The 23179-nt window shown below is 49.1% G+C and overlaps 1 protein-coding gene across 2 annotated transcripts in view; it reads left to right on the forward strand.

Moving 5' to 3' along the window:
- csmd3b (CUB and Sushi multiple domains 3b) overlaps positions 1–23179 on the forward strand; it is a 2718576-nt gene that overhangs the window by 2437772 nt on the left and 257625 nt on the right. For both annotated transcript variants that reach the window (XM_072467431.1, XM_072467430.1), the window contains 5 exons: positions 11538–11642; positions 12197–12315; positions 16515–16584; positions 21273–21389; positions 21638–21847. In XM_072467431.1, the coding sequence (XP_072323532.1) occupies positions 11538–11642; positions 12197–12315; positions 16515–16584; positions 21273–21389; positions 21638–21847 (621 nt within the window). The remainder of the gene's footprint in view (positions 1–11537; positions 11643–12196; positions 12316–16514; positions 16585–21272; positions 21390–21637; positions 21848–23179) is intronic.

The raw sequence follows: 23179 nt of genomic DNA on the forward strand, positions 1-23179 counted from the left end.
AATTGAAGAAATAGGGAAGTTTCTCTGTGCAAGAGATGTGGCAAAACCATGAATGCGTTTTTATAAAGCACAATCCACATTTTACTATATATTTCCCCGAGGATGTTTTCACTCGGGTTCTCTTTATTCCACTTATTGCTCGTCAGTAACTGATAAATTGGCAATTGTTGAAGGCCAATAGAAGCATACTTACGCTGATCATGGGGATGCATAACTTATTTTAACTTGGCAACATGCAGCTAAATGTACATTAAGGATGTTAAATTCACAAATTATCAAGTGCCAAGTGTAAGCAGGTCTTCAATAAAGACATGTGCTCCAGATGCTTCAGGATTTCTGCAGCCTTGAGCACAGACAGATGTACTGTTCCACTTGTTGCCCGAGGCCCTGGTTGATCGCCTCAGACAGTCACAAGCACTGTAACCTGGACTTTCTACTGTAACTCTATTTCATTTAGGTATTACAATCTTCAAATCAATCACACAAAATATGCCTCAGATTCCCAGCTGAGATCTAGATATTACCTGTACTAGTGAAGGGAGCTGGCCAGGCTACAATCATTAATTGTGGTTATCCTCTTCTCTGAGCTCCGAGCTCCTCTTCTACAATGGTTTCCCCAGCGATTCCCAGGTTGTTGCTGATGATGTGTTCTGATGTCCCCTTTTTTTATCCAGGTTGTGCTAGGGCTGAGTCGTCACATACACACACCATATTCATAGCATGGTCTTTTATCCTTTTGTGTAACCATGATAACCATTACAATTGAGTAATCATAAAGTTCCGATATTGAGTTTCTGTGCTGACTTGAATGGTCTGGCATACCACCAATATCGATTCCGGCCAGGGCCTTATTTGGTAGTTCCTGTTTTTGGCCTATATCCTTTTCCCCCTGTCAGCCTGTTCCCACTACAACACACTAAGGGTGCGATTCTCCGAGCCCCACGCCGGGCCGGAGAATCACCCCAACCGCGCCACGACGCCGGTGCGCGATTCTCCGAGGTGCGGAGAATCGCCGCCATTTGCACCGGCGCGCTTGACACGGCACTGGCCACGGGCTGCTGGAATTGGCGTGGCCACCGATTCTCCGGCCCGGATGGGCTGAGTGGCCGCGCGGATACGACAGAGTCCCGCCGGCGCTGTTCACCCCTGGTCGCTGACCGTGGGAACTCTGCGCAAAGGATCGGGGGGCGGCCTGTGGGGCGGGGAAAAGTGATCCTTCACCGGGGGGGGGGGGGGGCTCCGATGGGGTCTGGCCTGCGGTCGGGGTCCACCGATCGGCGGGTCGGCCGCTTTCTCCCCCCCCCCCCCCGGCCTACTTTCCTGCGCGGCCGGCCCCTGAACACCCAACTGCACATGCGCGGGTTGGCGCGGTGCCCATTTGGTGCCGGGAAGGAAGGCTGGAGCGGCGTGAACCGCTCCAGCACCGTTCTGGCCCCCTGCAATGGCGTTCACGGTGGCGCGAACACTTCGTCTCCATTTTGGAGAATCGCCCCCTGGATGTCTGCCATTTCCTGCAAATTTACTGATTTCCTTGTACGAGGCAAAACTTTCACCTTTCTCTTCAAAGTTACTGGTGGACAGAAGGCAGAGCTTGGGCCAGATTTCCTGAGTCAGGAGTTCTCATTCTATTAGAACCTGGCTCAACAGGCTGTGAACAGAAATGTGTCCTTTCTACAGGGGTATTCAATAACCCTAATGAGGAATAGACAGGCAAGAGGGCTGTTTTGTGTTATTTATCTTCTAAAAGCTATGCCAATGACTGTGACTGGTAATCAAAATGAAGGGTTCCTTATTGAAAAATAACAGGATCCCAGGAGAGCTCTTTTGTACTTGCTGAACAAACCTGTTCCAACTACTATATCATATGTTAACTTGCATCATTTCCTGCGATGTTTACCAAACCTAATACATATTAATCAGCACATGTACAACAATGCAATGTCAAAACAAACTAGCCATCAAAAGAGTGCAATTGCCTTTCTAAATTGTGGGTTCAAATAACCACAGTTTTATGGGGTTTGCAAAAGCAGGAAACATGGCTAGCGGAGCATTTTAATTAGGCGAGAGCTAAAATGTTGCTTTCCCAAACGCAAGTTCGAATTGAGACAGTAAGATAGCAGCATGTTTTGGCAAAACAGGCCTCATGCCATCCTGTGGCATGATCCTACTTATAGAACAATATTAAAACTTTTTCTGATTTTATGTCATACCTTCAAGATAACGTCAATGGTGCACAGACATTTTGTGACACCCGGTTCCCGTTTATTTAAAGGTGGCTTTCAACAATCGGCTTCGGGCAGTTGTTTGTGAGGTCAGCAGTTTTCCTTGTTGAACATTGCAGCAGAACAAGGGAGGGGAACAACTCCTCCCACCCCTCACCCTCAACGGATAAGGGCCCCAAGACCCAAATGCAGAATGACAACCCCCTCTCTCCCACAGATAAGGGCAAACCTGCCTCCTCCCCAAGAATAAAGTGAACCACTCCCCCACGGATAAGGGGAACCCCCCCCAATTGAGCTGCCAAGAGAACCCCCCAATTTGCACTGCTCCTGGCACTGCCCGTGGCACTACTCCCAGGGGCAATGCCAAGGGGTGCTGCCAGTGTACCAGTGTTGGTGCCAGGGTACTGCCAAGCCATAACCCTCTCCCCTGGGGGCTGTACCTATCTGTACACCCCCGGTGGGTTCCCTTCGCCTGGTCTCCGTTATTGAAAAGCAGTTGGAAACCTTGCCGATGTGACATCATGCCGACAACAGGGGAATTCCTAATGTGGGGGACCATATGGCAAAGAAGCCATTTACTTAATAAATTCATTTATGGAATTTAGGTTCCTGAAATTTCTGGGCAGGAACCTTGGTACGTCACTGACGAGGAGCTGGGAATATCAGAAATTTAGGACTTGCCGCCGAGATTCTAATTTCAGCGGTCTTGCGAGATTTTCTGCCGCGTCACTATTTTCACTAGAGGCAAGTGCCGGCAGAAAGTTCCAACCCCTGTTTGTTCCACAATGAATGAACATCTTCTGTGCCAACCATGAGCCTTCTCAGACTAAGCCAGTCTCGACAAATAACAATGATGCACACAGAAGGAACCAATGTAATGTAAAATGTGTACAAGTGCAGTTTGCATTTGAATAATACCTGTCCCTCCTTTGTGCTCTAATTAAGTCTTGAGTTGGGCAGGAAAGCTGTGGCCAGAAGGAAGAGTCTCCCTCTTGGTCCAAACTTGCCTGTCTAAACTTGCTACATCATCAGCTGATGGCACGTTTCACCAATGAAAAGCTTCCATCCCTCCCTCCACCAAGTGCAATTGCACCTGCCTCTCTTGCAGGCTGACGGCACTTTAAATTTAATCTTAATTGCCTGGGTACTGGCAAAAATTGAGAACCAAAATGGCGGCCATTTCAGTATTGCTGTTGGGAACTGAGAACCATGGAACTTCAAGGGTAAAACAAAGACCAGGGGCGAAAATGACATCTCCGGGCGGCGCATGCGTGGGAGCGTTAGCGGCCGCTGACGGCATTCCCGCGCATGCGCAGTGGAGGGAGTCTCTTCCGCCTCCGCCATGGTGGAGACCGTGGCGAAGGTGGAAGGAAAAGAGTGCCTCCACGGCACAGGCCAGCCCGCGGATCGGTGGGCCCCGATCGCGGGCCAGGCCACCGTGGGGGCACCCCCCAGGGCCAGATCGCCCCGCGCCCCCCCAGGACACCGGACCCCACACACGCCGCCTTGTCCCGCCGGTAAGGTAGGTGGTTTCATCTACGCCGGCGGGACAGGCATTTTAGCGGCGGGATTTCGGCCCATCCGGGCCGGAGAATCGCGGGGGTGGGCCCGCCAACAGGCGCGGCGCGATTCCCACCCCCGCTGAATATCCGGTGCCGGAGAATTCGGCAACCTGCGGGGGCGGGATTCACGTCAGCCCCGGCGATTCTCCGACCCGGCGGGGGGGTCGGAGAATCTCGCCCAGACCTGGATTTTTATTGATTCTGTTGTTGAGACAGGTATTTTCCCAACCCCGCTACCCTGTATCTGTCCTAGAGTAGCCCATCTGCCTTATTTTTCTCTTAGGGAGGTGACTGGAAGTAGAAACAGACCCAGAGTCAGACCAATCCTGTGGTGGTGTTTTATGGCCTGTCATTGTTGATGAGAGCAATGGCAGCTTAAAACAATAAAGCAATGCAGATCAGTTTTATTGATCTCATCAACTTATTGTCACAAGTAGGCATCAAATGAAGTTACTGTAAAAAGCCCCTAGTCGCCACATTCCGGCGCCTGTTCGGGGAGGCTGGTACAGGAATTGAACTGTGCTGCTGGCCTGCCTTGGTCTGTTTTCAAAGCCAGCGATTTAGCCCTGTACTCAACCAGCCCAAGGGTTATATTCAAAGCCTAATCTGTAAAACCATGGCTACCTGCTGTTGCCCTTATTTGCACAGATGCACACTGAAAAAATTGTGTCTGTAATGTCTGCAATACAGCAGCAAAATGTATATTGAATGATCCATCGCCACCTCCAAATGATCCCTGAAAGAACCAGTGATATAGAATTTTAATTCATTATTCATTTTAACCGACCATGATGTTGTCCTTTGTAGATAGGGGTGGTCGCAAAATGCCTTAGTGGATTATATTTCAGGTGTGGGGCAGCACGGCGGCGCAGTGGTTAGCACAGCTGCCTCACGGCGCCGATATCCCAGGTTCGATCCCGGCTCTGGGTCACTGTCCGTGTGCAGTTTGCACATTTTCCCCGTGTGTGCGTGGGTTTCGCCCCCATAACACAAAAATGTGCAGGGTAGGTAGATTGGCCACACTAAATTGCCCCTTAATTGGAAAAATGAATTGGGTACTTTAAATTTATAAAATAAAACAAATAAAAATATTTCAGGTGTTCAGTACTGGTGAGTATTATTGCTCTTGCACAGTGTTCATTCCACAGTGTCTCATCTTCAGTCAATAAAAAGGATTACTGCTTACTTGCTTAACTTACAAGTGGTTTGCAGTCCCATTTAGAAATCACTGAAAGCAACCATTCATATTTCAAGCTTTTTGAGAGCAGACTCTGAGGAGAGATGGTCTACCCACTCACAAGTCTGTTCACAATTTTAAAAGAATCCCATTAACTTCAACAAAGAACAAAGAAATGTACAGCACAGGAACAGGCCCTTCGGCCCTCCAAGCCCGTGCCGACCATACTGCCCGACTAAACTACAATCTTCTACACTTCCTGGGTCCGTATCCTTCTATTCCCATCCTATTCATATATTTGTCAAGATGCCCCTTAAATGTCCCTATCGTCCCTGCTTCCACTACCTCCTCCGGTAGTGAGTTCCAGGCACCCACTACCCTCTGCGTAAAAAACTTGCCTCGTACATCTACTCCAAACCTTGCCCCTCTCACCTTAAACCTATGCCCCCTAGTAATTGACCCCTCTACCCTGGGGAAAAGCCTCTGACTATCCACTCTGTCTATGCCCCTCATAATTTTGTATACCTCTATCAGGTCGCCCCTCAACCTCCTTCGTTCCAGTGAGAACAAACCGAGTTTATTCAATCGCTCCTCATAGCTTATGCCCTCCATACCAGGCAACATTCTGGTAAATCTCTTCTGCACCCTCTCTAAAGCCTCCACATCCTTCTGGTAGTGTGGCGACCAGAATTGAACACTATACTCCAAGTGTGGCCTAACTATAGTGTTCGGGAAGCATGTGATCACTTCACTTTGGATCTGAGAAAGTCAAATCAGAAATCTTACTGGATGGCAAGAACTAGCAGATGTGTCGGAGCAAGGACATTTTGGGGCCCACATGTATTTATCACAAAAAGCTAATGCACTAATAGAATCAAATTAAAAAGGTGACTGGAATGTTGGCCTTAATCACAAGGAGTTTTGAATACAAAAGAAAGGAAGTGATGTTCCAGTTGTATAAAATGTTGGTCAGATTCCATCTGGTGTGCTATAGTTATCCTCCGTCCTGTAAAAGGCAAAAAAGGGAAGAAAAACTAAACACACTTTTTAAAAAAAAAAAAAAATTATTTTGAAGTTTACCCAAAATATCAACAACAAAACGAAAAAGGAACCCAATAGAATTAAATACAAAACAAAATCAAACAACCCAGTGCTCCCCTCCCCCCTATACATAAATAATGAATTAACACCCCGAATTAACACACAGCAAACATAGCAAATATATACACCCCCTCAGATCCCCCAGTGTAGACAAACAGAAATAACCGCCCCCCCCCCCACCCCCCCGCCACTTTGCTGCTGCTGCTGACCATTGTCTATCGTTCTGCCAGGAAGTCCAAGAACGGTTGCCACCACCTGAAAAACCCTTGCACCGATCTCCTTAAGGCTAATTTCACCCTCTCCAATTTAATAAACCCCGCCATATCGTTGATCCAGGATTCAACGCTTGGGTGCCTCGCATCCTTCCACCGAAGACGAATCCTTCGCCGGGCTACCAGAGACGCAAAGGCCAGAATACCGGCCTCTTTCACCTCCTGCACTCCCGGCTCCCCAGCAATCCCAAATATTGCGAGCCCCCATCCCGGTTTGGCCCTGGATCCTGCCACCCTCGACACCGTCCTTGCTACTCCCTTCCAAAACTCCTCCAGCGCTGGGCACATCCAGAACATATGAGTGTGGTTTGCTGGGCTCCCTGAGCACCTAACACACCTGTCCTCACCCCAAAAAAACCGGCTCATCCTTGCCCCGGTCATGTGTGCCCTGTGCAGATCCTTAAACTGCATGAGGCTGAGCTTCGCGCATGAAGAGGAAGAGTTCACCCTCCCTAGGGCATCTGCCCACGTCCCCTCCTCGATCTCCTCCCCCAACTCCTCCTCCCACTTACATTTCAACTCCACCACCGAGGCCTCCTCCTCCTCCTGCATCACCTGGTATGTTGCCGAGATCTTCCCCTCTCCAACCCCCCAACCCCCCCCCCCGAGAGCACCCTGTCCTGTACCGTGCTTGGCAGCAGCAGCGGGAATTCCACCATTTGCCGCCTGGCAAACGCCCTTACCTGTAGATACCTAAAGGTGTTCCCTGGGGGGAGCCCATACTTCTCCTCCAGCTCACCCAGGCTCGCGATCTTCCCATCCACAAACTGGTCCCCCAACCTTCTTATCCCTGCCCTGTGCCACCCCGAAAACCCTCCATCTATTCTCCCTGGGACAAGCCGGTGGTTCCCCCATATTGGGGTCCACACTGAGGCCCCCACTTCCCCCCTGTGCCGCCTCCACTGCCCCCAGATTTTGAAGATAGCCGCCACCACCGGGCCCGTGGTATACCTCATTGGAGGGAGCGGCAGCGGCGCCATTGCCAGCGCCTCCGGACTCGTACCCTCACAAGACACCGTCTCCAGCCTCTCCCATGCAGCCCCCTCCCCCTCCATCACCCACTTGCGCACCATCACCATATTGGCGGCCCAGTAGTACCCACAGAGGCAGCCCCCCCCCCATCCCTACTCCGCTCCAGGAACACACTTCTCACCCTCGGAGTCCCTTGTGTCCATCAAATCCCGTTATGCTCCTGTTGACCCGCCTAAAGAAGGCCTTCGGGATAAGAATGGGGAGGCACTGGAACAGGAACAAAAACCTTGGGAGCACCGTCATCTTAACTGACTGCACCCTACCCGCCAGGGACAGCGGCAACGTGTCCCACCTCTTAAACTCTTCCTCCATTTGCTCCACTAGCCTCGTGAAATTAAGTCTATGCAGGGCCCCCCAGCTCCTGGCCAACTGGACCCCCATATACCTGAAGCTCCTCTCTGCCCTTTTTAGTGGGAGCTCGCCAATCCCCCTCTCCTGGTCCCCTGGGTGAACCACGAACAACTCGCCCTTCCCCATGTTGAGCTTGTACCCTGAGAAATCCCCGAACTCCCTGAGGATCCTCATTACCTCCGGCATTCCCCCCACCGGGTCCGCCACATATAGCAGCAAGTCGTCCGCATAGAGCGACACCCTATGCTCCTCCCTACCCCGCACCAACCCGCTCCAGTTCCTCGACTCCCTCAGTACCATAGCCAGGGGTTCAATCGCCAGTGCAAAGAGCAGGGGGGGACAGGGACACCCCTGCCTCATCCCTCGATGCAACCAAAAGTACTCAGACCTCCTCTTGTTCGTGGCCACACTCGCCATCGGGACCTCGTACAACAGCCTAACCCACCTGACGAACCCCTCCCCAAACCCGAACCTCTTCAGCACCTCCCAGAAGTACCCCCACTCTACCCTATCGAAGGTCTTCTCAGCGTCCATCGCCACCACTATCTCCGCCTCCCCCTCCCTCAGCATCATAATAACGTTCAGGAGCCTCCGCACATTCGGGTTCAACTGCCTCCCCTTCACGAACCTTGTCTGGTCTTCGTGGATCACCTGCAGCACCCAGTCCTCAATTCTCCTAGCTAAGACCTTCGCCAGCACCTTGGCATCTACATTTAACAACAAAATTGGCCTGTAAGACCCACACTGCAGGGGATCCTTGTCCCGCTTCAAGATCAAGGAGATCAGTGCCCGGGACATCGTCGGGGGCAAAGCCCCCCCCTCCCTTGCCTCATTGAAGGTCCTAACCAGCAACGGGCCCAACAGGACCATATATTCTTTGTAGAATTCGACCGGGAAGCCGTCCGGCCCCAGTGCCTTCCCCGCCTGCATGCTCCCTATCCCTTTGGCCAGCTCCTCCAGCCCAATTGGGGCCCCTAATCCCGCCACCAGTCCCTCCTCCACCCTTGTGAACCTCAATTGGTCCAGAAAGTGGCCCATCCCTCCCTCCAGTGGGGGCTCAGACCGATACAGTTCCTCATAAAAGTCCCTGAAGACCCCATTGATGCCAACCCCACTCTGCACCACACTCCCTCCCCCTTCCATCCCAAGGGCGGGAAACAACCCACGCTTCCCCACCCTGGCCCCGCCCCCTCCAGCCTTTAGCGTGGGAAAAAGCCCGCGCTTTCCACCTGCCCGACCCCGCCACCTCTGACTCCTTTTACAGGCCCAGTCCCCTCACCCCCACCTCGGGCTTCACCCTCTCCCGCGGGGCCCCATCCCCTCTACCGGCCATCCACCCCTACTCCATTTACTTGCCCCCCTCCAAGAGCCCACCCGACAGACCCAACCAAAACAGTGCCCAACCCACCCTAATCACCCACACCGAATCAAAAAGAAGCAAGAGCAAAGAACTCCCCATCAAAATGTAACACACCAACAGCAATCCCCAACCACCCATCCCGACCCTCAGTTTGTGTCCAGCGTCTCGGCCTGAACAAAGGCCCACGCCTCCTCCGGGGACTCAAAATAATGGTGCCGGTCCTTGTAGGTGACCCACAGTCGCGCCGGCTGCAACATGCCAAACTTCACCCCCTTCCTGTGCAGCACTGCCTTCGCCCGGTTGTACCCGGCCCTCTTCTTCGCCACCTCCGCACTCCAGTCCTGGTATATTCGAACCTCCGCATTCTCCCACCTGCTGCTCCTCTCTTTCTTGGCCCACCTGAGCACGCACTCCCGATCAGCGAACCGATGAAACCGCACCAGCACCGCCCGCGGCGGCTCATTAGACTTGGGCCTCCTCGCCAGCACTCTATGGGCCCCTTCCAGCTCCAGGGGCCCCTGGAAGGACCCCGCTCCCATCAGCGAGTTTAACTTGGTGACCACATAGACCCCCACGTCCGACCCCTCCAGCCCCTGTGGAAGTCCAGGATCCGCAGATTCTTCCGCCTCGACCGATTCTCCATCTCCTCGAACCGTTCCTGCCATTTCTTGTGGAGCGCCTCGTGCCAGGCCCACTATTTCGTCCTCATTATCGGAGATCTTTTGTCGGACCACGCAGATCGCCACCCCTTGGGCCGTCTGGGTCTCCAGCAGCTTATCAATAGAAGCCTTCATTGGCTCCAGCAGGTCCGCTTTGAGCTCCCTGAAGCAGCGCTAGATAACCTCCAGCTGCTCCTGCACCCACTGCATCCACGCTGCCTGGACCCTGCCCGCCGCCATCTTGCACTTCTTCCCTCGCACTTTCTTTGGGTTCACCACCACGTTTCTAGTCGCTCTGCTCTTGGTCCAAGCCATACACTGTCGGGGGAATGTTGCAGCCTTCTTCCCACACCGGGAAATGTCGAGAAAATTCCATTGGGGGCCCTGAAAAGAGCCCAAAAGTCTGTTCCAAGCCGGAGCTGCCAAACGTGCGACTTAGCTCTGCATAGCCGCAACCGGAAGTCTTAACACGCTTTCACAACAATCAAACTTCTTAAAGTGCCCTACAGCCAATAAAATACTTTATAAGCATAATCACAATACTGGCAATGAAGTGCAGATTCACTCAGAAAATATAGCATGGCTAAAGATTAATTTATAATAACTTATAATTAATTTATATAGCATGGCTAAAGGTTAATTTATAAGCACAGATTGCATAAATTTTGTTGACATTTTTTGAGTTTAGAAGTTGAGGATTGAATACATTCAAATATTAGGGCGTCAGCAAGCTATTTTACTGTGGGAGTTCCTCATGTTCTTACTTGATGTCAACATAACACCCAGCAGTGGCTATGAAGCAGCAATAAGAATTAGGAACCTCTGCATTTTTGCTTCCCATGCCAAGCTGCATTCATCGAGTGTCTACTCACAATCCTGGGCAAGAGCAGACAAAGATTGAACTTGAAACGTTGCTGATCTGTGTAGCTCATGTACTCACTGGCCAATTCACAGTGGTGGTGAAATTGGCCTTGCAGTGTCACAGAATGGGCATGAGTGAATCAGCAGCCCTTTTAACAGCTGCCCGATTATGGAGTGTACAGTAAAACAGGTTCTCATAGCACTGTTGCCCATTCTGTGCGACATCCTGAGGCTAATATCAAGACCACATAATGACGACGGCTAAAAACGTACATTTAATCCAAGTTTTTTTTTGTCAGAATAACGGGATGAACGCCGACTTGAATGAATTGAATAGCCGAAACCAACCTACATGATGGGTATGATACACAGCGGCCCATAGCTTGGCACCAAATTGGGAGTTTCACTGAGAGAAAGCGATAAGACTTGAGTTGTGCTGGGAAAATTGTTAGGATAACCTTGTCAGCAGCCAACTAATCTTCCATGGGTTGGACTGAGTTCCCCTGGATAGGTGAAAATCAGTTCCCTGTCAGGTAGAGGGAATATCGTCTGACAAGGGAGTAAGTCTTCTCTCATCATTTAAAATGGATCAACCGTGGTGGTATAGAAAGGAGCATTTGCCAGATCAGTACACATGCATACTGTGATGGCCGGGCATAATAAATATTGAAAAATAGGCAGGCTCAAGAATGTGTCTATGAAGGAATGAGCCCAGTTCTCTAATATTTACAGCATCAAGGTGACCCATTGCAGCTGTGTGTAGATCGAAGAAATTCCCCCATCTGCTATCAAAGTCATCAAAATCCTTGACTGAAGAGGATGACCAGGATGGAAGATGAGAAAAGAAATGTGAACAATGTTACAAGCCAGAGCAAAATTGAAAGGAAAGTAGAGAACTGAAATGCTAACTATTTTTATTTCTATTTTGTTCCATCCCCAGGCACCACAATTCCAGCATTCCTCAACAGCACATCTAATAATCTGTACCTCAACTTTCAATCAGACATCAGTATTTCAGCTGCTGGCTTTCAGCTCGAGTACACAGGTAGGCAGTTGCAGTTCTTATCTAAATTGGACCTGTGCAGTTAAAGCCAAGAGTGGTACCAATGGCACCATTGGGCAGTGACTTCTGAATCTGAAGTAAGCCCTCTGTAAAGCAAGCTTTCCTGTGAGCAAAGGTAGATTCAGGTAAATATGCATCGGGCAGCTAGCACAATTGCTCTTTGAACAGCGTTCCTGACCCATTTGCCCTGGGAAGCCTGGGTGGAAAGCAGACATAACACCTCCTCACACTGTGATTGATGATGTAATTTCATATCCCAGTGTGCAACCCTGTTCTGATTCATGACAGAATCTGTCCCATACCAGTAAACATCCAGATGAACTCACTTTCACTGGAGAAGAAGTCTCATTCTGTTATTTATTCTCATGATATAATTGTTATAAAACCAAACAAGAAAAGTTATCTCACAGATCAAAGAAACCTGGTTAAGATTTGAGACAGAGAATAAGTGTGATCAATATTCAAGGCCTTTATTTTTATTGAAGAGAACGTCTCATTTTAAGTATCAGTGGCTAATATGAAGTATGACTCCACAGCTATCGGATTGGATTCCTGCACAGAACCACTTATTCCCAGCAATGGAATCAAAAATGGAGATAGATACTTGGTTGGAGATGTAGTATCATTTCAATGTGATCAGGGATATTCTTTACAGGTAAGCAATTGAACTCATAATATTAAAAAAAACAAATGACTCCTTTTTAAAAGCTTTGAAGAGTCTGTCATTCCATTTATTGTTGACACAGATCATTTGACTCAGGAACAATGAATGTGCATATTCAAGTAATGTTTTAGAGTCTAAAGGTGGGACAAAGTGATACCAGAGATAAAATTCCACTGGAAATGTATTATCTTGTTCCTGCTAAATTCCTATCCACCACCATAGTTTAGGTGGGTTTGGAAGGTTTTGCTGAAGAGGAGTTGGCAGATTATTGCAGTGCATCTTTTACATCATGCGCATTACATCCACAATGTGCTTGAGGTGGCGGGTGTGAAGGATTAAGCTTCTGAGTTTAAGCCGATCAAGTAAACTGCTTTACACTGGATGCTGCTGATCTTCTGAGTGTAAGTGGAGTGTTTTTCCTTGTAGATGGGTGAAAGGTTTTAAGGACTTGAGATGTGAGCCTCTTTCCACAGAGTACACAGGCTCTCACGTGCTCTTGTAGCCATAATATTTATATGTCTTCCGTTTCAGGTCAATTGTGACCTCCGGGATGTTGATAGTGCAGGGTTCAACATTGAAATGTCATTGAACACGAAGAAGACATAGTTATACTCATTCTTGTTGAAGATGTTTATTGCTCAGAACTAGGTTGGGTGTACGTTCCTTGCCTTTAGATATCCCAAGCCTGAATGTTGTCCAGGTTGTGTTGAATGTTGGCATGTACTGCTTCATTATGTGAGGAATTGCAACTGTGCAATCATCAACAAACATCACCATTTCCCACCTTTGATGTTCTGATGGAGGAATGGCCAGTGATGAAGCAGCTAAAGATGGTTGGGCCAGTCCGATGCCAGTCCGAGGAACTCCTGCAATGAATGATATTTTGGAACTGAGATGATTAGCCTCTAACAATGACAATCATCTTCCCTTGTGCTAGGTGTGACTCCAACCATTTGAGAGTTTCCCCCAATTCTTGTTGACTTAAATTTTGATAGGGCCCCTTGGGACAGACTCAGTCAAATTTTGCCTTGATATTAAGGGCAGTCACTCTCACCTCACATCTGTTATTCAGCCCATTCAACTCTGTCTGGATGACGGCTGTAATGAGGGTTAGAATCAAGTGGTTCTCACAAAACCCAAACTGAACATTGAAGAGGAAGTTATCACTGACTAATCACTTGATAGCACTGCCAATGGCATCTTCCATTGCCCACCAATAGCTGAAAGTAGGCTGGAACAGACCTCTTCATTCACCTGAGGAAGGAGCAGCGCTCCGAAAGCTAGTGACATCGAAACAAACCTGTTGGACTTTAACCTGGTGTTGTAAGACTTCGTACTGTGCTCACCCCAGTCCAACGCCGGCATCTCCACATCAGAGCTAGATAAGGTGGCTAAGAGGGTATACTATTTAATTTCTTTTGCTGACCGAGACCCAGAATACAAAAGCAAAAAAGCTGTGCTAAAACTGCACAAAATGCTAGGTATAAGATCACATTCAGCCCCTCGAACCTGCTCCACCATTCAATGAGACCTGCTGATGCCTGAACTTCACTTTCCAGCCCCCCCCCCCCCCCCCCCCCCCGCCAACAATACCCCCAACTGCCTTGACGATCAAATAACTGTTAAACTCAGCCTTGAATATATTCAATGACGCAGTCTCCGCTGCTCTCTGGGGAAGAAAATTCCAAAGCCTGATGACCTCTGACAGAAGAAATTTCTCATTCTTCTTAAATGGAAGGTCCCTTATTTTTAAACAGTGTCCCTATTTCCTCTCGGGCAGTTTCACTAGCATCTACCCTGCCAATCTCCTTCACAATCTTATATTGTTTAACAAGATCATCTCTCCTGGAAGAATTCCAATGTCGTTCCACACAAAATGTTAACTTTATTTCTCTCTTCACAGATGTTGCACAACCTGCTGGGTTTTTCCAGCATTTTCTGTTTTTATTTCATAGTTTTGCCAATACCCTGCACAGTTGCAGTAAGATTTCCCTATTTTTATACTCCACCCCTTTGCAATAAAGGCCGACTCTCCAGTTGCCTTCCTCGTCACTTGCTGTAAATGCATCCTAATGTTTGTGTTTCATGTGCACAGACATCTGAATCGCTATGCACTGCAGCAAACTGCTGTCCATCTCCATTTAAGTAATAGACCACTTTTTCTTCATGTAGAAGTAGACAACCTTCCATTTTCCCACATTATATGCCATCTGCGAATGTTTGCCCACTCACTTAACCTCTCTATATCCATTTGCAGATGCTTTCTATTCTCTAACAGATAAAGTACTAATGCAGGCGAAATCCTACTTCACCTAAGTGTGAACTCATGATGCCTTTCTTCACATTTGTTTTATTATTTCTGCTCATTTTCTCATCATTCCTTTGTGGGAAGTGGGCCTCCCTGGCAAGATCAGCATTTTTTGTCTATCCCAAGACAATAGTGGTCTTTAATTTTGTGAAGATTTTGATTGACAGAAAGTTTCCCTTTTGGGAGAGGGCACAACCGGAAGCCACCAATGTAAGATAGTCACTGAGTATTCCAGAAGAAGTGTATTTACCGAAAGAGCGATCAGAATGTGGAACTTGCTCCCACACAGTGGCTGAGGCGGAGTCGGATTGTGTCGATGCATTTCAGGGGAAACTAGACAACTAAATGAGGGAGAAGGGAATACTTCCAATGAAGGATTTAAATGAGAAACAATGGCAGGACACTCAAATGGAACATAAATGGTGACATGGATTAGTTACGCCAAATGGCTTGTTTCTGTGCCATATATTGCAGCACGGTGGCATTGTTTCATTTTCTAAAAGCTATTCCTCATATTCCTCTTGCAGGTTTCAGGTGCTGAGAAGAATCTAGAGAAGGACACAAAAGACAGGCTATACAGTAGATGTTGCAGAGCTCTGTATGATATTGCCAAAGAGATTGAATGCATAGTTGCTTAAGTTAATGAAAAGCTACATTTAATGGGAAGGCGCCTTACTTAATAATGCTCACAACGTCACCATCACCAATTTGTGATTCTACTGAGCCGATAATCTTCAGGACAGGCAGTTGCCAAGGGTCTGAATGTCGGGTGGTGTTCCTCGGTCTTGCTTCTCTCCCTAATGTTGAGAGCCACTTTGTCTGATAGAAATAGAGCTCATGATCAGCTGTTGAGAAGGGATGTGCACATGGTGGGAGCTGTTTCTTGCATTTGCTGAGAGTGAGGAGAAACATGTTAAACGTTGGATGTGCTCAAAGGAAGTGGCTGGTGTGTGAAGTGAGAAAGGTGTTTCTTGTTCTGCGACAGCGACCATGTAAGATGGATTGCTGTTACTGTCTTTGTGCAGAGAGAAAACAACTGTTTAGCCTCTCTTAAATGATGTTGGGTGATTGCATCACTCACTTTGCCCCGGTCGAAAATTGCTGCCAGTTAAACTCCCCCTTAACAATCGATGTTGAACAGGGGATATTGTTCCGCCCCCCAAATCATAGAGTTCAGAACTCAAAGCACCTCCACATAAAAATTATAATTATCCCTGAAATAGAAACTGAATGGCTGCTTTGCTGGAAGGCATTTTACACTGTGTTCATGTCTCCAGTCCAGAATTTGTATCAACAACGTGAAGCAGTGTAATACATATCATTTTATCTATCGAAACCACTTTTTGCAAGAAGTAACATTTACAAGAAAGCTGAATTCAACTGCGGTGTCAACTGATATGACTTTGGGCTTCACAGCGCTAGGGTCCCAGGTTCAATTCCCCACTGGGTCACTGTCTGTGCGGAGTCTGCACGTTCTCCCTGTTCCTGCGTGGGTTTCCTCCGGTTGCTCCGGTTTCCTCCCACAGTTCAAAGACGTGCAGGTTAGGTGGATTGGCCATGATAAAATTGCCCTTAATGACCAAAAAAGTTTGGAGGGGTCATTGGGTTACGGGGATAGGGTGGAAGTGAGGGCTTAAGTGGGTCGGTGCTGACTCGATGGGCCAAATGGCCTCCTGTACTGTATGGTGTATGTTCTATGTTGACTCACAGTAATGCCCTCCTGTAATAAAATAATCTATTACTGGATTAATTCTTCTTTGGATATCTCTCTGTGTCGTTTTTGTCCAAAATCATGTTTGTATCTTTTTGCAAATTATTGCCACTTAATTAATTTTGTTTAATAACTGGCATTCCTTTGACTGAAATCTGTTGCTTTCTTCAGGGGCATTCCTATATAACATGTATGCCAGGACCAGTACGGAGGTGGAATTATCCTATTCCCATGTGTATAGGTATGTATGTTTTCAATTTGTGAATTGGATTAATATTAATGGTTTCCTGTGTCCTGACCTTCCTGGCCACCACCCACACAATTGAACCCTAAGTGCACCAGTTGTTGCATTTGATGTCAATGGATGGAAAATTACATTGTCTCTTAGAGGTCCCCAGAGCTCAATGAGTCATCAACCCCTCCTCATCAAATGCGGCAGCAACTTCTGTGTCAGTATCGTTATGTGCGAGTTGGCGCATGCGCGGGAGCGCCAGCGTGTTCTGGCACAAGCGCAGAACCGCTGGCATGATCCCAGCACATGCACAGGGGATTTATTTTCCGTGCCGGCCATGGCGGAGCTTTACAGAGGCCAAGCAGAGGGAAAGAGTGCCTCCACGACACAGACCCGCCCGCAGATCAGGGGGCCCCTCCTGGGTCCGGTACCCCCCTGTGCCCCCCGAGGACCCCACTAACCACCCTCAGAGCCAGGTCCCGCCGGTATGGACCTTGTGTATTTCACACCGGAGGGAGCAGCCGAAAACGGGTGGTCGCTCGGCCCATCGGGGCCCGGAGAATCGCTGGGGGGCCACTACCAACAGCTCCCGACCGGCACGACGTGATCCCCGCCCCCGTCAAAAAAATGGCGCCGGAGAATTCGGCAGCCGGCAGCGGGGCGGGATTCACCCCCCCCCCCCCCCCCGCCGATTCTCCGACCCGGCAGGGGGTCACAGAATCCTGCCCCTGATCTCTCCTGGGAACTACTGACCGCATTCCATCCCGATTTAAGTGGGATGCGGTTGGTAAATTCCGCCCGTGACCTCTGACCGCCCTGCATGGCAGCTCTTTTCATCATTTCCCTCTCAGTTTGCCCCTGATGGGGACCATGAAAACCCAGCTCCTTGTCTTGACATTAAATAAATTCATGTTCAGAGTGGTAGAGGTGGAATTGAGTGGTAGAGGTGGGTTGCCTCACATTCTTTAAAAAGTACCAGGGTGAACACTTGGTATGTCATAACATTCAAGGCTGTGGGCAAAGTGCTGGCAAATGGAATTAGGTAGGCACGTCAGGTCTTTTTCATGCGTCGGTGCAGACTCGATGGGCCGAAGAACCTCTTCTGCACTATTATTCTGTGATTCTGATTCAGCTGTCAGCATTTTGGGGGTTACTTCTGCTTTTTTGAAACTATTGATCAAATTTTGCTTGTTTTCTAAATTCCAATAAATGTTATTGGCCCATAACTTCCAAGCTCCGGGCACTGTACCCAATACCCTAAAGGTGGGCTGGGGACATACACCTTCCCACAAGTCCCGACCTAAGGATTGCTTGGCAATTGTCTGGGAAGATCTTTCTTCTGTTGGTCAATTGCCATGGAATCGGAACCATCTGAAACTGATTTAAGTCACAGACTTTAGATGCTTCCAACTGTCTTGACAGAAATAGTTACGCAGAAAAATGTGAGAACAATTAAAACTACCCTACTTCAGGCTAATAGTACTGACCCATCTTGGGCTCTTACTGGACTCACCCCACCCACATGATCTTCAACTGAAACCTCGATAACCCCTCAACAACTGACAAGTCTCCCCGTCCACTGACTACACTCCCATTCCCTGACACTATCCCCTCTCCCTGACTACCCTCCCTACGCCCAGCAACCTTCCCCACCCCCAACTCTCCAACTAATAACAATAATAACCGTTATTAGTGTCACAAGTAGGTTTGCATTAGCACTGCAATGAAGTTACTATGAGAATCCCCTAGCCGCCACACTCCGGCACCTGTTCGGGTACACTAATGGAGAATTCAGAATGTCCAATTCAACTAACAAGCAGGTCTTTCAGGACTTGGGAGGAAACCGGAGCACCCGGAGGAAACCGGAGCACCCGGAGGAATCCCATGTGGACACGGGGAAACTGTGCAGACACGGCACAAACAGTGACTCAAGGCACGAATCAAACCCGTGTCCCTGGCACTGTGAAGCAACATTGCTAACCACTGTGCTACTGTGCCACCCCACCGTAAAACCTGCAAATACCCTAAAACCTACAACCCCCTCCCCCTACTGACTGTAAAACACACTCAAATCCCTTCCATTGATCGCTCCCCTGACCCCTGACCATCCTCCCCCACACCCTACCCTTCTCCTCCACCCACCCGACACTCCCTAACCACCACTCTCTGACACATCCTACCACCTCCCTATTCCCCAATCCTACACGCTTTGCCTGATACACTTACCTTCTCCCTGGCTTCTCCCACCTATATACACCTTGAAACCCATATGCTTTATGACAACCAGTGCCACAAAAAAAGGGGGCGTGACTTCCTTTCCTCTGACTCAGCTGCTCTTGACCAAGGCCTTGGAAACCCACTGCACTGCATGTTGCTCACACGTAGGTCGCATGAGAAAGATGCGGCTGGATTTCAGACTAAGTAACAAGGAGCAGAGTTGCAATCTGTCTGCGATTACCACTCGTCAGAGGTTATCACCTATTATGTTATACACTGTTGAGATTAAATCTGTATCACTGTTCAATCCCAAGGCTTCTTGCAAGCTATTTCTCCTGAACGTGTGGATGGTAATGCTGCCTCACAGCGCCTGGGACCCGGGTTCATCTCTGGCCTCGAGTGCTCCCATTTCCACCCACAGTCCAAAGATGTGCAGGTTAGGTGGATTGGCCAATCTAAATTGCCCCTTAGTGTCCAAAAAGGTTGGGTGGGGTTACGGGGATAGGGTTAGTAAGTGGGCCTTGGTAGGGTTCTCTTTCGGAGTGTCCGTGCAGACCTGATGGGTCAAATGGCCTCCTTCTGCACTGTAGGGATTCTATGATTTTATGAACTTATCTATGATAGATTATTCTTGATGAGTGAGCTCCTTGATGTCAGTGGCTCGTAAGCTGCTTGAGAAGTATTATTTTGTTTTAAAGATTCATTGTTGTAAGTGCAGTGTGATCGGTTATTACTTTTATTCCAAGAAATACAATTTCATTTTCTGAAATAATTTTTCAAAACAATGCATTCACACAGTTTAATAAGCAAATCATACATTGGCAAGGAAAAGGTCATTCCTCCTTGCTTCTGAATAGATTAAAATATATTCCTCAGTCAAATACATTATTTCTGTAGTCTCAAGCTGGGGCTGGGCATATCTTATAACTCTGAAGGTGATCAGAGCAGTATTGCTTAGGATTCACTAGAAACAATGACAGGATTCTCCCCTACCCAGCGGGGCGGCAGGTCCCGGCGGGATGGAATGGCGGGAACCACTCCGGCGTCGGGCCGCCCCAAAGGTGCGGAAGTCTCCGCACCTTTAGAGGCCAAGCCCTCACCTTGAGGGGCTACGCCCGCGCCGGAGTGGTTTCCGCTCCACCGGCTGGCGTGGAAGGCCTTTGGTGCCATGCCAGACAGGGCCGAAAGGACTTCGCCGGCCTGTGTAAGTCCACGCATGCGCGGGAGCGTCAGCGGCTGCTGATGTCCTCCCTGCGCATGCGCAGGGGAGGGGGTCTCTTCCGCCTCCGCCATGGTGAAGACCATGGCGAAGGCAGAAGAAAAAGAGTGCCCCACGGCACAGGCCCGCCCACGGATCGATGGGCCCCGTTCGCGGGCCAGGCCACAGTGGGGGCATCCCCCGGGGCCAGATCGCCCCGCATCCTCCCCAGGACCCCTGAGCCCGCCCGCGCCGCCTGCTCCCGCCGGTAAGGTAGGTGGTTTAATCCACGCCGGCGGGAGAGGGTTGACAGCGGCGGGACTTCAGCCCAACACGGGCGGGACAGCTGGCGGGACAGCTGGCAGGATTCACGCCAGCCCCCGCCGATTCTCCGACCTGGCGAGGGGGTCGGAGAATCGCGCCCATAGTGTCATGGGGAGGAGTTGCATTAGTAATTAAAACACAGAGAGAAATGATTGCTTTTCTAAAATAATGCAAACATGTTTAAGCTAAAAGCCACAGGGTAGAAATTCTAGTTTTGCATTCTAATGGATGGATCTTGCAGGGCGGCGGAGGAAAGGAGGTCCTCCTTCAGAGGGGCCGGCCCGCCGATCGATGGGCACCGATTGCGGGCCAGACCCCATTTGAGGCCCCCCCCCTACCCAACAGGCCGTTCCTCTAGCATTCCCGCCGGCAGCGACCAGGTGTGAAGGGCGCAGGCGGGAACCCGTCGTATTGGGCAGGCCGCTCGCCCATCCGGGCCGGAGAAACGCCGCTCGCCCGTTGCAAACGGCGTGCGCCGATTCTCCCAGCAGCCAGCCGTGATTCTCGCCGAGCTGGTTTGGGGGGGTGGGAGAATCGCGTGGGGGCGGCGTGACGGGGCACACGCAGCGCCCCGGCGATTATCCCACCTGGCATGGTGGGGGGAGGATTCCGCCCAAGATTTCCACTCTTCACTGGTGGCCCCATACATTAATGGGATCAGTTGCTGTCTTTTAATGCCATATTGTGCCCCAATATTACATGTATGCTTGCTGCCACACCACATTATATTTATCGAGGAACCTTCCTCCTCACCCAGTATGGCTCTAAACTGATATTGGGACATACATGGAGGAAGATTCTGTGGGGATTTTCTGAGAAGTGTAACTGCATGACCACCAAAATAGCATAAGTAGTTTTGCAATTGTTTTAAATATGTAATTTTATTATTGCTAGTATTTTTATGGTTTACAATCCTCATTTTGCCCCTCCTGATTTTCTTTCATGTGTTATTTTACAGCCCAATGCGGTGGTTCTCTGACTGACTTCAGTGGGGTCATTCTTAGCCCTGGTTTTCCTGGAAACTATCCTAGTAGCTTGGACTGCACTTGGACGATAACACTACCCATTGGCTTTGGTATGTCAAGAGAAATTAGCAGTTTGCATGTCACATTTTATGGTATAAGAGTTGCAGCTGCCTGTTTTGTGGAATGAGCTGATGCCCATCAAGAGTAACAGTAATAATCAGTTGTCCTACTTTATGGTGTTCTGTCATCAAATCTATGTACTGACTGTTCTGGACACTTGACTGCACTCTATTCATGATATACATCATTAAGAAACTAATTCAATTTATATCCTTTCTGTGTCATTTGGCATCTTCAGGTGTACACTTGCAGTTTGTGAATTTTTCCACGGAAACAATCCACGATTACATAGAAGTGCGGAGTGGATCTATGACAACTGGGACAGTAATTGGTAGATTCAGTGGTCCTCAGGTGCCAGCACCTCTGTTCAGTACAACTCACGAAACCAGCCTGTACTTCCACAGTGATTATTCCCAAAATAAACAGGGCTTCCGCAGCATATATCAAGGTAAGTGTTAAAAAAATATAAAAGATAAGATGCGAGTGAAAGTTTAATAAATGACAGAAGTATGCCCTCAAATGCCTGACACTTCATCCCAAGGAAGTACACATAAATGTTATTTTATAATTTGCGTAGCAACACTTATAATATGTATAGTTGATATCTTCTGTCTGGGCTATATTTGTGGAGGGCAGGCCAGCGCAGGTAATTGCCAATAGGGCAAATTTTCTTCTGCTTTGTGACAGGAGGGTGCTTATTTAATGCACAGAGACATGATGTAAACAGGGTAGAGACTGGTGACACCTTTATGTGTCCTTTCAGGGCTTTCCAAGGTTGGGGTGAGGTGGAAGAGTGGAGGGGAAGGTGGGAGTTGGGGAGCTTTCACTTGGTAAGGAAGAAACATGTCAAGGTAATGATAATGGTGTGGGTGTTATGTCTCCATTTTCTGTGCCTTCAGTTCAATTCACGTCAAAAATGACTAAGTGGCCAGCATGGTGGCGCAGTGTGTTAGCCCTGCTGCCTCATGGCGCCGAGGTCCCAGGTTCGATCCAGGCTCTGGGTCACTGTCTGTGTGGAGTTTGCACATTCTCCCCGTGTTTGCAAGGGTTGCGCCCCCACAACCCAAAAGATGCGCAGGGTAGATGGATTGGCCACACTAAATTGCCCCTTAATTGGAAAAATGAATTGGGTACTCTAAATTTTAAAAGAAAATGACTGAAGTGACATCTCTGGCAGGAAACGCAGTGTTATTCCTGCTAAGTGAGTCAGTGCAATCCCGATTGCAATCCGCCCCACTTAATAATTTTTTGGGGCGGTGGCATGTTTTGCATCAGCATTGTGAAGGGCGGGACCTAAAGATGCGGGCAGGTCCAGCTTCTCTGAGATCGGGGCAACCTTTTTAAAGAGCGCCCGATTTCAAAGTAAAGTGACCCCCCCCCCCCAAGCCCTCCATGGGCATTACAAGGGGAACACCCCTAACCCTTGACACAGAGGGGCAACCTCACCTCTAAATCATGCAGGCAACAGTGTGACCGCCCAGCCCACAATATCCAGACTAGGATCAGACCCCCTCCACCCCACGAATGCTGGCATCAGCCCTCCGTCCCCCACAACTAAGCTACTGTGGGGTCGACACAGGCCCCTTGCTTCAGGGCTCCCCATTCAGGACCTGGACACCCCCCCCCCCCCCCCCCCCCCCACAGGTGGCTGCAGCAGGGCACTGTCCAGCCATGAACCTAACTACCCGGGGGCTACAAAGACTCGGGGTGGAGGGGGGATGTTAAAAACAACAAAGCTAATTCCTCCATTGATATAGCTTTCAGCTGTCAATCAAGAGGC

The sequence above is a fragment of the Scyliorhinus torazame genome, chromosome 11 (genome assembly GCF_047496885.1).
Source record: "Scyliorhinus torazame isolate Kashiwa2021f chromosome 11, sScyTor2.1, whole genome shotgun sequence".
NCBI lineage: Eukaryota > Metazoa > Chordata > Chondrichthyes > Carcharhiniformes > Scyliorhinidae > Scyliorhinus > Scyliorhinus torazame.